Source organism: Haliaeetus albicilla, chromosome 2 (genome assembly GCF_947461875.1).
Source record: "Haliaeetus albicilla chromosome 2, bHalAlb1.1, whole genome shotgun sequence".
In the NCBI taxonomy this organism is placed as follows: domain Eukaryota; kingdom Metazoa; phylum Chordata; class Aves; order Accipitriformes; family Accipitridae; genus Haliaeetus; species Haliaeetus albicilla.
The window spans coordinates 3,641,321-3,656,374 of NC_091484.1; the positions used below are offsets into that span (position 1 = coordinate 3,641,321).

General features: G+C 48.1%; 1 protein-coding gene across 4 annotated transcripts in view; it reads left to right on the forward strand.

Moving 5' to 3' along the window:
* LOC138689248 (uncharacterized) overlaps nucleotides 1-15,054 on the forward strand; it is a 210,723-nt gene that overhangs the window by 184,087 nt on the left and 11,582 nt on the right. For 3 of the 4 annotated variants that reach the window (XR_011328079.1, XR_011328080.1, XR_011328081.1), the window contains one exon: nucleotides 4,404-4,517. Coding sequence is in view for 1 of the 4 variants with exons in the window: in XM_069803499.1 (XP_069659600.1) it covers nucleotides 4,404-4,517; nucleotides 5,619-5,747 (243 nt within the window). In the remaining 3 variants the exon portion in view is untranslated. Of the gene's footprint in view, nucleotides 1-4,403; nucleotides 4,518-5,618; nucleotides 5,748-15,054 lie in introns of all 4 variants that reach the window. The other variant, XM_069803499.1, reaches the window with a different exon arrangement.

Consider the following 15,054-nt stretch of genomic DNA (forward strand, 5'->3'; position numbering starts at 1 on the left):
GAGGGTGCTGAGTCCTGCTGCCTCCCCTGGGGTCACTACCTTTTTGTTTAGCTTTTCTCTGTTTTACTCTACTGTGAGGGCATCATGCTTAGATTTCGGAATATTTTCTCTTGAGCTCACACCTCATCTGTCTCCTTTTGGAAGACAGCAGGTATAGGGATTTTCTTTTCTTTATTCTTTTATCTTTTTTTTTTTTCCAAGGCTGCAAGCATCACAGTAAACAACCCATTTATTCTGATGGTCTTGAAAGCTTTCTCTACACCTCCAAGAAGGTCAGAGAAAAGCTTCAGAAAGTGAAAAGGAGAAAAAAATCCTCCTTTCTTTAGAAAATTGCCTGGTTTGTTACCACACCTTCCTGGCAATACAGTGCTCCAAAGAGAACGCAATAGATCAATGTTAGAAATTAAGACATATTAAAGAAAAACAAAATACCTTTTTTTTTAAAGTTAGTCTTTTCAGGTACCTTTAGTTGTGCCAGTTCTAGCTCATAAATACAAACAAATTAAAAGATGACAAAACACAGCTTGACATAATTTCCCATAAGAAGTATGGGACATAAGATTATACAAACAAGCAAGAAAATATCTCCCAGCTCCTGTGGGTAACAATGCATTCGCACACAGCTCAGGTTCAGTGATGTTAAAGTGAGATTGACAGGGTAACTAACCCCTGAAGGAGGTTTTCCATTTTGGGCAGTCCTGCTAAACCATGCTTGATGCTTTGAATGAGCTCAGTTGCGCAGAGATATCTTTTTTTCCCTAGTTTTGCTTATAAGCTGGTTTTATCAGAGCAACTCCGCAGATGTCAGTGAGACACATTTTGTTTTCAGTTACAGCAGTGTAAATCACAACTGATCTAGTGAACTCAGAGATACCCACTTTACAGTGATATCTGTGACATTAAGAGTTTGGTGCCATGGTATTATGACAGCTTAAAGCCCCTCCATGAAGAAACAAAGTCAGGCTCAGCACTGTCCTAGAACGCATTACAAAGCGTGTTTGTTATTGCAAAGAAGACAGCATTTGCCTTGGCTGTGAAAAAGAAAACCAGATCTATAACAGCTAGGATTTCATCTCTACCATTTATCCAATGAGATTTCCAATCCTCTTGCACAGATACCCTGCTGCTAACATAGCAGTCAAGATCAGAGCACTTAATCAATCATTCACTGAGGACAAATATGCGTAATCTAAATTAGAACAAACCAAGGCATATTTTATATGACAGCCGTACAGATTTTTAAGAAAAAGCATTGGCAAGAAAATTGCATGAAAACAAAATTGTCTTGTGTTTATGCTTAAAGTGGTAGATTTCCTAAAAGCTTCTGCGGAACTAGGTAGCCTTGAATACACAGGGGCAAATTCTCCTCTCGCTGCTTTCATTTCCACATTTCCCTTAATAAACTAGAGTTGCATTTGGCCCCTCTGGTTCTGAAGCAGAAAGCCTGCTGCAGACCTCAATATGATGTAGAGTCCTTCTTAAAAACCTTTCATATTTTATGATCACTGTCGATTCTCTTATGATCAGTGTTGGTTCAGGCTCTCATGAATCAAAAATCAGCTCGTGGCATGCATCTTAGAGCAACCTATTTGTCTGCAGATAGCAAAGGAAAGTGGCACTTTGAAGAATAAAAACCTTCTGCCTTCAGAACGAAGCATGGGCTGCATGGAAGGCTGGAGCACGAGCCAGCAACTTAGACCTCCTATTCAGGCTCAGCTTTAGGCATGCTGGGTGACCTTGTGTTCTCCCACTTTCCTCTAGGTGAGATATTATTTATCCTTGATAATAAAATACAGGATTCTTCATCTACAACTCATGGTTTAATCTATTGTGTCAACTTGCACAAGCTCCCTTGGAAAAAAAAAAATCAGAGGCATTAAAAGGAGTAAAAACCCAAGCATCTTTAACTGAAGCCACGCAACTTTCATCAGAGGTCAGGCCCTTGTTCCCCTGACTCTGCAGAGTGAGATCTCCATAGAAGAGCATTCCAGCAATGGCCTTTGAGAGTGGATGATAGCTACTGCACAGCCCACAGCGCCCGTCGTTTTTGGATACCCTTCAACATTAGGTACAAACCCAACAAGCAGCAGGAAGGCTTGAGCCCAGCCAAGCCCCTAACAGGGCAGCCAGCACTGCCTCCTGAAAGGAGAACTTTCACAAAAATGCTGAAAATATCCCTGCAAACATCCTTTTCCCACGTCCCTCTGCAGAGTGGGCTCTAAATAGTTGCTGTGTCTTAGTTCTGCCTCTGCTTCTCTGGAAGGAGCAAATGCTCCCACGGAAGTTCACACATCACCAAAACCTCCCGTGGGGAGTAAATTGCAGTTTTTTGCCATGTTTGGGGACTTTTAAATAAGCATTTTGGTCTGATCTGGTGTGCAGCAGAGCTCATTTTCTCTCCTCTGACTCTTGGTTTTGGAGGGACTTGTGAGGTTTTTCAGGGACAACGGTGAAGACGTCAAAGTCTTCTACCATCCAGCTTGCTGAGGTGAGGCATTGCCGTCAGTGCTGCTGACATTGGCAGGTTTGATCAAATCGGTTAGGGAGATGTTGGTAGAATCAATGACCCAACTTTGCTTGAATTAAAGGCAATGGTGAATGCCCCAGAAAAGCCTGGAAAAACAAAGTCAGGGCAATACTGAGGACTTTGGAAAGCTTTATCTTGGGTGTCTAAGCAGGAATTTGTATGCCTACTCACTTATTTTTGCTTCCAAAGGCCAGATACGGATTTTACTAAGTTTCTTTACGCTTAATGACGAGACAGAGCCTTCATTTTGGTCTAAGTTCATCTCAGTGTTGAGAGAAACCCTTGCTTCTCTGAAGCCTCCTAGAGTTAAACCCCAAAGCGCAGATACCTTCCCGTTAGCACAGACACAGTCTGCAAAATGTGAAAATTCTCTCTCTCTTTTGTCTCCAGTAAATAAAAGAACCTCTGCCCCTTCCCATCCAAAACCCATATATTTTTTAAAGTGCTGACTTCTTCCTTGTTTGCATCAGTTTCAGTCCGCCAGCTCCTGACAGCTCCAATCAAACGTCTGTCCAAACCTAGATGGCCCAAGCAACTGGCATGGTTGAGGCACGGTTTAGAGCGGTTGGAGCGATATGGTTAGCATCACATCTTGGATTCACCAGCCTGATTTATTAGGTACCACTGACAGCCCAGAGGACTGGGGGATGCACGAGTCCAAACTGACACCATCTCCCTGGAAAAAAAAAAAAATCACCGTGTCCTTGTCAGTGTTGGGCCTTTGCCTTATTGTTCTCCCTCCATTTCATGGAGCATTTATGCAGGCTGGAGCCAACTATCCAAAACAGAGAGGGAAAAAAAGGCTCTGCAGGTACCAGGGACCTGGGAGCAGTGCTCCCACTTTTAAGGATCCATACGATTTCCAGAATCACTTTGAACTCCATTTTAAACTTAGAAGCTCAGTTAATCCCTCCACAAATCCCTGCTAAAGCACTTCAATGCGTGGCCTGGCTTATTTTTTTAACTTAGCCTTATTTTTTTTAACTTCTCAAGTATTGACTCAGTCACTTGAATGGGAGGCTGCGGTGTGAAGGTGCACGAGGATGGACTGGAGCATCTAAATGGAGGGCCCCAAACATGAGCGCTTTTCCCTTAACCTTCCTGCACCATTGGGAATAATAATTCCTCGCAGGGCTGTTGCACAGCTTGATTCATTAAGGCTTATGAAGTGCTTTTAGCTGTGGCACTGGAAGGCTCTGCGCAAGTTATTTTGGACTGCTCAGGTGTTAGGAGGAGAGGCACTGCAGAAGGAATACAAATAAATCAAGAAGAGAAACTGCCCCTTTCCTCCATCCAGCCCCTGCCCCCCACTGTTCTCCATCACTGTTGGTGTCAAACAGTTAATTTACAAGCCCAGCACTTTACAAAGCCCCTGGAGCACCAATTGTCCCTTTCTCATGCAACATCAGCTCCTCAAAAAAGCCAGCTGAGTCTCTGGGGGTCACCCTGCTCCTGCCCTTCCCAAGGCAACTTCAGCTCCTATCCAAAACTGCCTGGCTATTTATTTTCGGACAAGTCAGGTCCAGCATCACCCCCTTGCAGCATGATGCTGAAAGCACTGAAATAACCCCGGGGTGCAGGATGGCTGCTCTTGGGGCTCTGAAATGTGCCCTGTGCCTGGCCAGGGAGGCAATATTCAGCTGGTGAAGGTGACCCAGATGTCTCACCCAACCCACCACCCATGAGCGCAGCATCCCCTCGCCCCGCACCAGACCCACGTAGGGACAGGGGACCGCTCAGTCTGGCAGGACAAACTGGGAGAGCAATAGGTGAAGAAACAGGCTTGGGGCTTGGGAAGGTAAAGGCAGTGGATGTCTCACATGGCTTTTTTTTTTTTTTTTCCCCTCCCTCGCTCTGTCTCCCTCCCCTCCTCCAGTCTGTTGCACGGGAGCTGTCGGCCATGCTGTTCCAGTTCAGGGGCTCCTGCAACAGAAAAGATCAGCTGTTGGAGAACCCATGGAAAGCCCTGGGGGAGAGCCATGGCCGCAAGGTAATCAGCAGGCAAAGTTATTACCATTATGCTGCTAATTAATTCCCAGCTCATTACGTTTCCTGTGGCTAATTTGTACTCGCCGCTGATTTGATTAAACTCATCTCTATGCTAATAAATGTGTTTTCCATTTGTTTTAGCGACTGTAGGAAGAGAGCCCGGTATTTACATATTTTGACGTTTATCAAATAAAACGCGGCGCCTGAATTAATTCTGCTCTGATTTATAAGGGGGGGGGGGAGGGGAGCGAGGGGATGCTGAGGGTCAGGCGTACGTCGCGTGTGCGGCGGGGAAGGGGCTGCACGGATGGGCGATGCTCCTGGGCATTTAATCCCCACCGGCCCCATCCTGCCCGGGGATGGCTCCTGCAAGGTGTGTGCCACCTCGTCGGCTGCTCCCCTGCCATTTATTTCCCCTTCCCAGCCAAGTTTCGAGACGCGGGGCTTTGATTTGTAGGTAAATCGTACGGTTCACCAACACCTCGTCAGGTGGATTTTTCTTTGTCTTTCAGAAATTGCTGTGAATGAAGATTAGATTTACACTGCAGCACCTAATTACTAGCAGTGACTTTGTTTCCCAGATCCCTTTGGTAGGACTCGCTACAGTAATATTGGACAGCTTGGATTTCTAATCAGAGAGGGAGGCACAGACACCTCGCAATGCATACATAAATATATGTATTTTAGGCACGCATTTTACCCTCTCTCTCCTGGTAAACAGCAGGGCAGAAAGCTCAGTCTGGCCCTCAAGCAGCTGCCTTTTAAACCCAAGACTAAATCTTCGGGGCAGATCTTCAGCAAGTGAAATTCCCTTCAAAACTGTTGTCCTGTTTCCTGTAGTTTACTGTTGCAGTATCAGTCTCCTCTTCATCTGGGGCAAATCCTAATAGAAAAATACTCTCAGAGTGTAAGTCAGTCAGCGGGATTTGTGCTTTTACAGCACTTAAGGATTTGTGAAATCCAGTCTTTCCTTTTCCTAGGAAAACTGGCAATTGTCACCAAGCACATCCTCTAACTCTGTGTGTGCGTGTTCACATGTATCATGTTATGTTGGTGCACACATATATATATATATGTGTGTATATATATATATATCACACAGGACGGAGGCCAGATCCTCTGCACGCAGCATGGCTCAGGGAGGGCTGGGATGGAGGCGAGGCAGGGAAATGCTCCTCTTCTGGTACTGGAAAAGGCACGCCGGCTCAGCAGGGATGCCTGGGAGCCCAGGGTAGGTCTGCCCTGTCCCAGTCCTCCTCCCTGGTTTTGTCTGGAAGTTTGGCTCAACCCAAGAGGGATTTTCTTTCCCTCTGCATGCTTGCTTTCCACCGGTTTCTCTAGTTTCTCTCCCAGGTGCTTCATGTTTGCATGTCACACCAGCGGTCCCCCGGGGCAGCCCACAGCTTTCATTCACACCCCCAGCAAAAGTTTCCCACCAAAGAGGAGCCCCGACGATGCCACTTCTCACTCTGGCAGTAAGACACCTTCCACTGCCGCTGCTTCACCCCAGGCGATCTGGAAACAGCTTGATTGCTTAAGTAACAATTAACAGCCTTGTCTTTTGGGAGTGCTTCTGGTGTGCAGCGTGCGTATCCCCTGCTCCCGGAGCTTGCGCTCTCCTACTGTCTTACCCAAAGTGTGGACATCCACCAGCTCCTTCCCACTCCTCATCCTTCCATGTGGAAGGGTGACGGTGGGCTGCATCGTGCTGCCGAGCCCATCCCAGGCTCCGCTGCAGCCACGATGATGATTTCTCCCCTCCTGAACTTGCTCTGAGGCTGCACAGACGTATTTGTGCTGCTGCCCAGGATGCGTAGGATAAGGGCATCCCACCGGCAATGCCGCACGGGTCCCTCGTAAGGTCGGATCCAACTGCTCTGCCAGACCGTGGCAGCAGCTCCCTGGGCTGTTTTTAAACCAGGTCCTCAAAGAGAACCTGGAAAAACCCTGTCTGGAGCGATGCGGTGCTCAGCTCCCGGCGTGTGCCCGAGTGATGGGGCCATGCCTGATCCTGAGCACCACCTTGGCTGCGCATCCAGAGTCCGAGGCGTTACACAGTATTGTCTCGCTATCGCTAGAAAAACCAGCTAAGCCATGCGGCAGTGCAATTGCTGGACTTTTCTCTTCCTATAATAGGTTTTAAGCCTTTGCAAAACCGGGAAGTATTACCGAGGAAAAAAAAACCTGCCTTGTTTCGCATTAACAGTCTTTGCTTTTCCTGGCGAAGGTGGGACAATAGCCACACGCTGCATGGTATCAGTGTCACAAAGAATGGACCCAAAAGGCTTCAGCTCAGGACAAATAAAAGTAACATTGATTCCTTTTTATTTTTCTTTTTTTTTTTTTTTTCCAGCTGGTATCAATACATTAAACAGCCACACTGGAAAAGTGAAATTGATTCAAGGCCTTCAGTGCTCCCTGCCAAAAAAGCCTCCTGCAAGGATCTATTCTGTCTTGAATTACAGTCTGGAAAAGTTCAATAGGTTATTGTACAAACAGAGAGCAAAAGCCCGTCAACAATGGAGCCAAAGTGATTGTGCGGCTCCTTTGTGTTTGCCAGCCCCACGCCCCTCGCAAGCTCGGATGTTAAATCAGTTTAATTAAAATGGTGGGCTTCAAATGCTTCGCATTTTTTTAATGCATGTCCCTGTGTAAAGACACGTAGGCTGAGAGGTTTAAAGCTGCTTGCCTGCACTGACAGCCCCCCTCCTGCCCCGGTCCCTTTCTTGGTCCCTAAATTGCAGCGGATTTTTACAGCTGCTGAGCACTTTAGGCAGAAACCTCAGTCTCAGCTGTGTCCAGAATTGCTCCGTGCTCCCCTGCGAGAAGAGGTGGTCCCAGGGCTGGTCATGTCTCCCTTTAGCAGAAGGTGTTGGTGACACGTGGCACCTGCAAACCAGGGACACGCGTGGGGTGGGCACCCGAGGTGTGTGACCCTTCGGCAAGTTCTTGTCCCCGCAGGCTGGAGCCGTGCTTTGGGGCTGTACGGGTGTAGGTGACGTGGCTGTGGGACCCTCCAGAGCTCGTGTCATCCCCGGGGGGACTGAGTGCTCCCCAGGGAGCGGCAGCGGGGTGAGGTCCCCGATGCTGCGGTGGGTTTGTCACGAGTCCTGCCGGAGGGTCTCCTCCTCCAAGCAGGTGGGAGAAAGGCACGGCGTTGCGCTACGTCACGGTTTCTAAGACCCCCTCTCCATCTCTGATTAAGATTCGAATTGAGTATGGGCATCGTGTGTAAGTAAGATGCTGATTATTAAAGTCATTGATCTCCCAGACAATAAAGCAGGCTCACTTTTCTGGCCTGCCCGTATTTTGAGGTAGCTCTGAACCCTCACAGTCATAAACACCCAGGATATCTGGAAGCCGCATCTGAGAAGTGTGTAAATGATTGATTTTGCAGGGAGGTGAAGTCCCCATCTTGCTTTGAACAAAACCTCTTTACAGCATTTCCAGCCCCAGCTGACCCTGGCCACACATCTGGCTCTCTTGATAACTCAGCTCCCCGTAATGACATGCATTAAACTTTCTTACCCCGCCTTGCTGGACATCTGCCTGATGCCCTCATCCATGCTGCACCATTGCATTTATTTTCTCATTGGAGTAACCAGGATTTACTACTCCGCGTGCACTCGGTGGCTCCTCGTGCTGATTTCCCGTGCTCCAGCTCGGGGTCACCCAGGAGGAGGGGGCCAGCGTTTCCCGGGGGGTGCAAGCCATTTGGGATACGCGGTCCCCAGAAGCACCTATAGACAATGTACGCGCACGGCCGCGCACGCACGAGCGCAGTGCTTTCTGGAGATGCAGCACTCGCCATCCCTGAGCGCGTGGAGCCCGTAGCCACCACCCCAGCACCCGTGGCCGTGGCCACTGACCCGTCTGGCTGCCGTGCCCCCACGGCTGGGTACAGCTGCACGGGGAGCGGGCACATTTCTCCTGGGCTGGCAGGCAGGTTCAGAGCTCCTGCTCCCACTGGAAATCCCGTAGCCCTTCTCCTCTAGCCGTAAAAATAACCCCAGGAACAGAGAGCGTGTTTGGAGAGACCGGGGCTCGGCAGGTGCCCTTGCGAGGATGCTGTCTGTCTGTCCGTCCCTCTCCGCTCCAAAGCTGTCCCCACGGTCAGGGTGAAGGGACGCAGCGCGGTCTGCAGGCGCAGGGCTGAGCGGGTTTGTTCATGAGCCATATAGCGAACGCACAGGGCAGGACGCATCAAGGTTTCATTCCCTCGTCCCCAAATTTGACAACCTTCATGGCTGAACATCCTACCTAGGAGTCACGGGGCTTGGGAAAAAGGTGCGCGTAGTTTGAAAAAATGTATGAAAAGGTGGCTGAAAAACCACAGGGAGAGAACATTATAAGGAAAGCAGAGCATAACCAGTACGGGGCCAGGCTGCGAGGTAGGAGGGCAAAGCCGCAAACTGGGAGGGTGAAGGTGGCCGGTGCTTTAGTGGCCGCAGCACGGGTAGATTCAAGAGAAAGAAAAGGCTTGGGCTGCAGAAGAGAGGGATGCTAGCCTGGAAACACAAAGTGCAGTACCACACTGCACCAAAACGCTGGAATTAACATCAAAGCAATCCTGGAGCAAATGAGATTACAGTATGCATGTTAATGAGGCAGCAGCGCTAATCAGCAAGGATGCCTCGCTAGGAGGGCTGCACTGCCAACTTGTGATTTTTGTTGTCAGGCTGGACTGGGCTTCCATTTGGAGCGAAGATTTTGTTTGGTTTAAAAACAATCAGTATTTTTGCAGGGTTTCTGGCAATCTCGGATTTGATTTGATTTCCTCAAGTAGATGTCTGGCCCTCCAGGGTACAGAGAAGAACTTGGAAATGGGATTGAAGTGGTCCCCAGAGCCAAACTGAAAACCACTCCAAAGCCAAGGAGCGGATGAAAGTTGCCCAAAATGTATTTTACTCTATTTTTTAAACCTCATTATTTTTAAGCCAATCTCACCAGCTTGCAGAGAGCTGAATGCATGGCTTTTGCACAGTGTGTTTGTGTGTTAAGCTTTCCTAAGGAATATGAAGCCACTCAAAATGCGAGGGGTCCAGCTCTGCTCATGCTCGTAGCAGGTTTTTTTTCCGGTACCACCATGCCAATGTCAGAGTTATACTTCACCACTGAGCTCCAAAACTGGAGCTTTTTAAAGTCAAGAGCCCTAAAAAAAGCACTTGCTTGGGAGTCATGTGGCTTCAGGCAAAAAGCTCTAAAAGGGGCAGCCCCCTCCCCAGGGAGGTTTAGCTGGGCTGGGAAAAAGGATAGCAGGAAGGTTAGGGTAAGAAGGGCATCATGAAGAAGGAAAGGACTGAGATAAGGAAAGGCAGATAAGCCGCTCACAAGAATTAAAAGGGCAGGACCCACGGCAGAGGATAGGCGTGAGCCATATCTCTGCTACCACCGAGCTGCCTGAAACGTGAGATGTTCCCAGAGGCCAAGGAGCAGATTCATCTCGGTCAGGGAAGCTTTGGAGCAGGGTCAGGAAAATGGAAACCTTTCTGGAGCTTTTCATCTGTCTCTGTAGCCAACTAACCCCTTGGGAGCCAGAGGAAGGTGGAGAACAGCCGCACCAGGGGATGGGAATGCTGCAGCGTGTGCTACGAAGGTGCAAACCACCCTGGGGAATCGGCCCCAGCCTCCTCACGGTCCCTCTCGAACCCTTTTTATGGAAAATGCCATTCTGATCAACTCCCTTTGCAAAGAAACGAGGCTTGTTTTGATCTGTTTTTCAAAAAGCCTTTCTTCTTGATTGGAGAAATTGGCTTAAATGGGTCTCTTTCCCTTTTCTGAAGCAAGGCCGCAATTCATTTCTGCTTCCTTCTCTTTTCACTGATAATCTTCTTTGCTGAAATTGTGAATAAAACAGAATTCGGGATATTTGAGTGTTTACAGAGCGTAACAACATGGTTTACGTCTAAGTTTGCAATGCAAACGTGCATCTTCTGCAGGTGAGGCGCAGTGGTGGGCACCAGGAGAGCTGATACTCAGTTCTGGAACTCAGAGTTCCCAGCTCTCGTCCAGCTCTAAGAAAACATCTTCTCTCTTTTCGCTTCAGAGAGGGCAACGATGTGGCTCAGCTTCACAGAAATCTTGCATGCCCTAATGCAGAGGTGCTGCAGGAAGAGGTTCCCCGAGCTGCGTTTCACTCGCTGCATCTCCCAAGGGACTAGATCTGGGCAGAGGAATGGGGGAGGAACCAAAGAGGGACCTGAGAAGGTGCAGATGTACCTCCCTTCTGCTGCAGTTTTACATGGCTGGGAAAAGAAGCTGTTCAGTAGTGCTTTCCATGCCAGGGAAATCATTAACAAATTAATCATTTACTAATTAAACGGCATGATACCCATGTAAAGGGAGTGTGATTATTCTCTTTTGTAAGTCAGGAAACTAAATGGCGTTTCTGACTTTAGACCAAATTTGCCCTTCTTGCAACCTCACAGCTTCTGCTGCCACAACCTTTGCTCCGTGGCCAAAACAGCTTCTTTAGAGCACCCATCTCTGCACACCAGTGGGAGAAACCACCCTGATTTGCACCGTGTCAAGCACCATTGCTGCCTGGCAGCTGTTCCCAGGCTCCTTTTGGAAAGGGATGGAGGCTTGGCTGGTTTTTTTGCATGTCCTTTCGATGTAGTGGGGATGCCAGAGGACTGGAAGAGCCAGACAAGGAGATGGGGCTGCATTCTCGCCAGGCATCACGAAGGCTTGCTGGGTGCGCGCACACCCTTTGCCGCCCCTCCAGATGAATCACAGTCTGCAAAAATTATCCACAGACTCAGGAGAAGTGAGACCAAAACGAGAGCCAAAGTCTGATCTGCTTCTTTTCACTCTTCTCATTTTATTTAGATCACACACGTGAGATTAAACGTCTGCTTTATCCCAAATGAGTAGCCTCTGGCAACAGGCAGGATAGGTGCAACTTCATCTGCGGCATATGAGCATAAATTTATTTAAGAAGTGAGAAGGAGTGAAATTGGGAAGGCAGAGCAGTGGCGGTGCTGTTCAGTGAAGACCATGGAAGTACCTTCCTCACTGCATGTTTGAAGCAAGTCTTTGGGATGCGGTGAAAGAAAATCTATAATCAAAATGCCAAGTTATTGCATCGCAGGAACGTTTGTCCTTGCTAAGACCTCTCATACCACTCCTGCCACAATGCTTTCCAATGAAGTGCTCAGATATAGCAGAAACTCCCCAGAACTCAAGCCAAAATGCTTCCCCTTACTTTGTGATCGCGAGGTGTCCAGCACACAACGGCTGACACGGCGCAGCAGCCCGAGCCCTGTGCACCTACATGGAGTTGTCACAGGTATTTACTTTTCCTAAGTGCAGCTCATTATTATTGCCATCTCTGGAGCTGTAGTGCAATGAAAATTAATTCCCCACGGCCTCGCCCAATAACTTTTGGAACAATATATGTTCCAGTTTTCTTTACTTTGTGTTATGGTTTCATATACTCAATCAATTGCGGATGTCATACAGTGAAGCGGTCCTACCTGCTGCAGAGGGAAAAGCGCGCTGGACTTTGCTGTGCAGTTGTTTGCTTTGTGTTGTGTACACAGAATAAAAGTTAATTCAGGAGCAGCTAGAAAAAAACCCACTGAGATTAGGAGCACAGAGATATAAGAGGCTGAAAACTAAAGTCTTGCTGACTCCAGGAAAGTAAGAGACATCTAAGACAGTTCCTTTCCCCATCATAACTCAATACAAATAAATAGAAGAAGGTGGATGGAAATGGAGTAAATTATTTCACTGCCTAGAGCGACAGATGAGCAAAAACAACTGGGCTGGCTTCTCCAGGCTTTCAACACTTTTGCATGCCTTAAAAAACCCACCATATTCGGCCACCTGCTGCTGAACTTCACGGTAGCCATCCATCCAAAGGTTTACAATAACCAGGCAGCCCAGTATGGTTTTGCAGCTTGATTTCCTCAGCGGGATTTTGTAGGGATAAGGTGACACAGGGGTGACGTCTGAGAGCCTCCTCTTCCTCACCCATTCACTGCTCCTAGGGACACAAGGAAGTTTTTATCCTTCGGGCACAACAGCAAAGTGCAATTCGAGTTACTCATAAGGAATCGGATTTGGGCTTTTGCTCCTTTCAGAGGCTCCTGCCCGCAGCCCAGCAAGCAGCCTGCCTTGCCGCCGACTGCCTACGCACACCGAGAACTAGATCCCTTTTTCTAAGCCAAAGCACATCTCTAATTCAAACACAAAGTGAAAGGATGCTGGAAAGCCACTGGCCTTTATGGTTTATTAAGCTCCTTGTGCAGGCATAATTTTAGATTTTTTTTTTTTTTTTTTTTGAGACTAGACCGTGTCACCGCTGTGTTGCACTTCACAAAACCCACGAAGCTACCATCCCTCCTTCAAAATGATGGAAGAAGTATGGGGAAAATCCCGCCTTTGCTGCTGAACTATTATGTGACTCTCTTTTTTTTAAAAAAGAATAACAGTCACATTTCTAAACAGCTCTTTATTAAACCGTCCAAACATATCATCTGCACTGGAGGATGTAAGGGCTGACACCAGACAAAACCATCAGATTGCTCCGAGAAAATGCATTGGCTTGTCTTGACAATTCAGGACTCTGTGGAATACCCTGTTCATATTTGCTGTTGATTTTAAGACTGAAATTTGCAGTATGAAAACAGACATGCCTAAGAAAGCATTGCTCAGCTTAAACTTAAAAGGACAGAGATGCAAGATTACAGCAGAGAGATGCAGCTCCTGGCTCCGAGCCCTTTCTTAGGAACCAGCTTACACTTTGCCTTGGGCTTTTGGTCTATCAGCATCTAATGAAAGATGACAGTGCAGGCTCCCTTAGGGGCTAACGTGGGCAATTTCAGTTCTGGCATTTTAATTTATCTGTAACCAGCAGTTTTCAAAAGGGTAGAGCTAAAAAAGAACTTGGCTTGGTCACACACAGACAAAAAAAGGGGGAGTTGTGACATAAAATGCATGAGGAGGTTTGCTTCATTTTAACTCCTTGGGATCCTGCTACGCAGACGCTGCGCAGCGGAGCCTGTAGCGATGGCTGCGGTCTCTTAGCACGTTGGCTTGATGCTGTTAACCCTATACACCAGGTAGCTGGGTTTTCTTAAGGTGAAGTGGATTCCTCCATGGTTTATGGCTGTTGGGTTTAGTGCCGGGCACATCTACTATATTCCTGACAGTTAAGGTCCCGACTTTTCCCGTTTATTAATCCCCAAAGTTGCATTCAGACGCTATAATGGCAAAAGGTTAGCTTAGGATCAGTAGCAGCCATAAATCCAGAATTAAAGGCCGCGGGTTTGTCTCCAGCCCACCCCGTGGTGCCTAGGTGCTGCGGCGGCGGGGTCGGAGCCTGCTGTGAGCGGGCATGAGCACCCACGCACTCGTCGCACGTGTGGAGCTGCCCCTGCAGCATAGCGGGCAGCCTGGGATGCTCAGCCCGTGCTCCAGGGAGAGAGGAGCAGCTCCGTCCTCGATCTGGACCTCCCATGGCGTTTTTCTTGCCAGGTTTCCTGAGATCCCACGTGCCAGGGTGTGCACGCCGAATGGAAGGGTCTCATGGCAAGCTCCATGCTGACACAGCCCGACGCTGCAGTGCCGCTGACGATCGCGCCTGGCTCCGGTTCATAGCCGAACCTCATCAGTAGCATTTGAGGCTGCCGTCTATTTGTTACCTGGCAAGTTCAATATATCCTCCAGGCACCTGGCTAACCTCAGGGCACCCAATGCCACCAGTGAGTTCCTGAAGGATGGGTCCAATCCAGCTGCTGCCTGGGCTGGGGGTTGCAAAAACTTCATTCAGGATTGAACGGGTTAAATTTTTTAAATTTTTTTTTTTACTTCTTTCCACAGAAGAATTTCACTTTGCCTTTTTTTTCTCCCTGCTGCCTCTAGAGGACCAGGCGATTCAAGGCACAACTCTAGCAGATGGTTTTGGTGATGTAAAGCACAAGGGGATCGCTCCCAAGAGCTGCTGAGGCAGTTAAGTCAAAAATGAAGTGATGCATGCAGCACGCCACAGCCCCTGTCCCGGCCGGCTTCAGACGTTTTCTTCCGCACAGCCAGCTCCGTGCTGTCCCCACGGCCTCTGCAGCGATTTATACGCAGAGCTTTCTCCGCATCTGATCCAAAATCTGCTGGAAGGGAGTGATCGGCCCTTTCCTAAGCACCCTGAGCCGGTTTGAGTCGGAGCAAAGAGCATGTGCCGGTCAAAGGCTCGTACGGCACGTGAAACCCAAATCAGCAATCCCTTTGCCGATCCTGCCGCGAAAGGTGCTGGGCAATGCAAGCTGCAAACTCGCTGGAGATCAGGAGAATTTTTTTTAAGGTTTACAAATTGTAATGTAAAACCTTAACCTCTCGTCCATGGCAAATATTGCCAAAGTTGTTAGAGAGCGAGAAAAGCAAATCCATGTTTTGTCAATATTAGTCCGATAAACAAAATTTAAGAACTAAATGCATTCTGTGCTTAGCAAATGAAAATTAATTTCTGATACGTGAGAACTGACTTTCTCTAAACAACATTTCCCTTGCTTTAGTGAGATAATCTAGAGCTATATTAG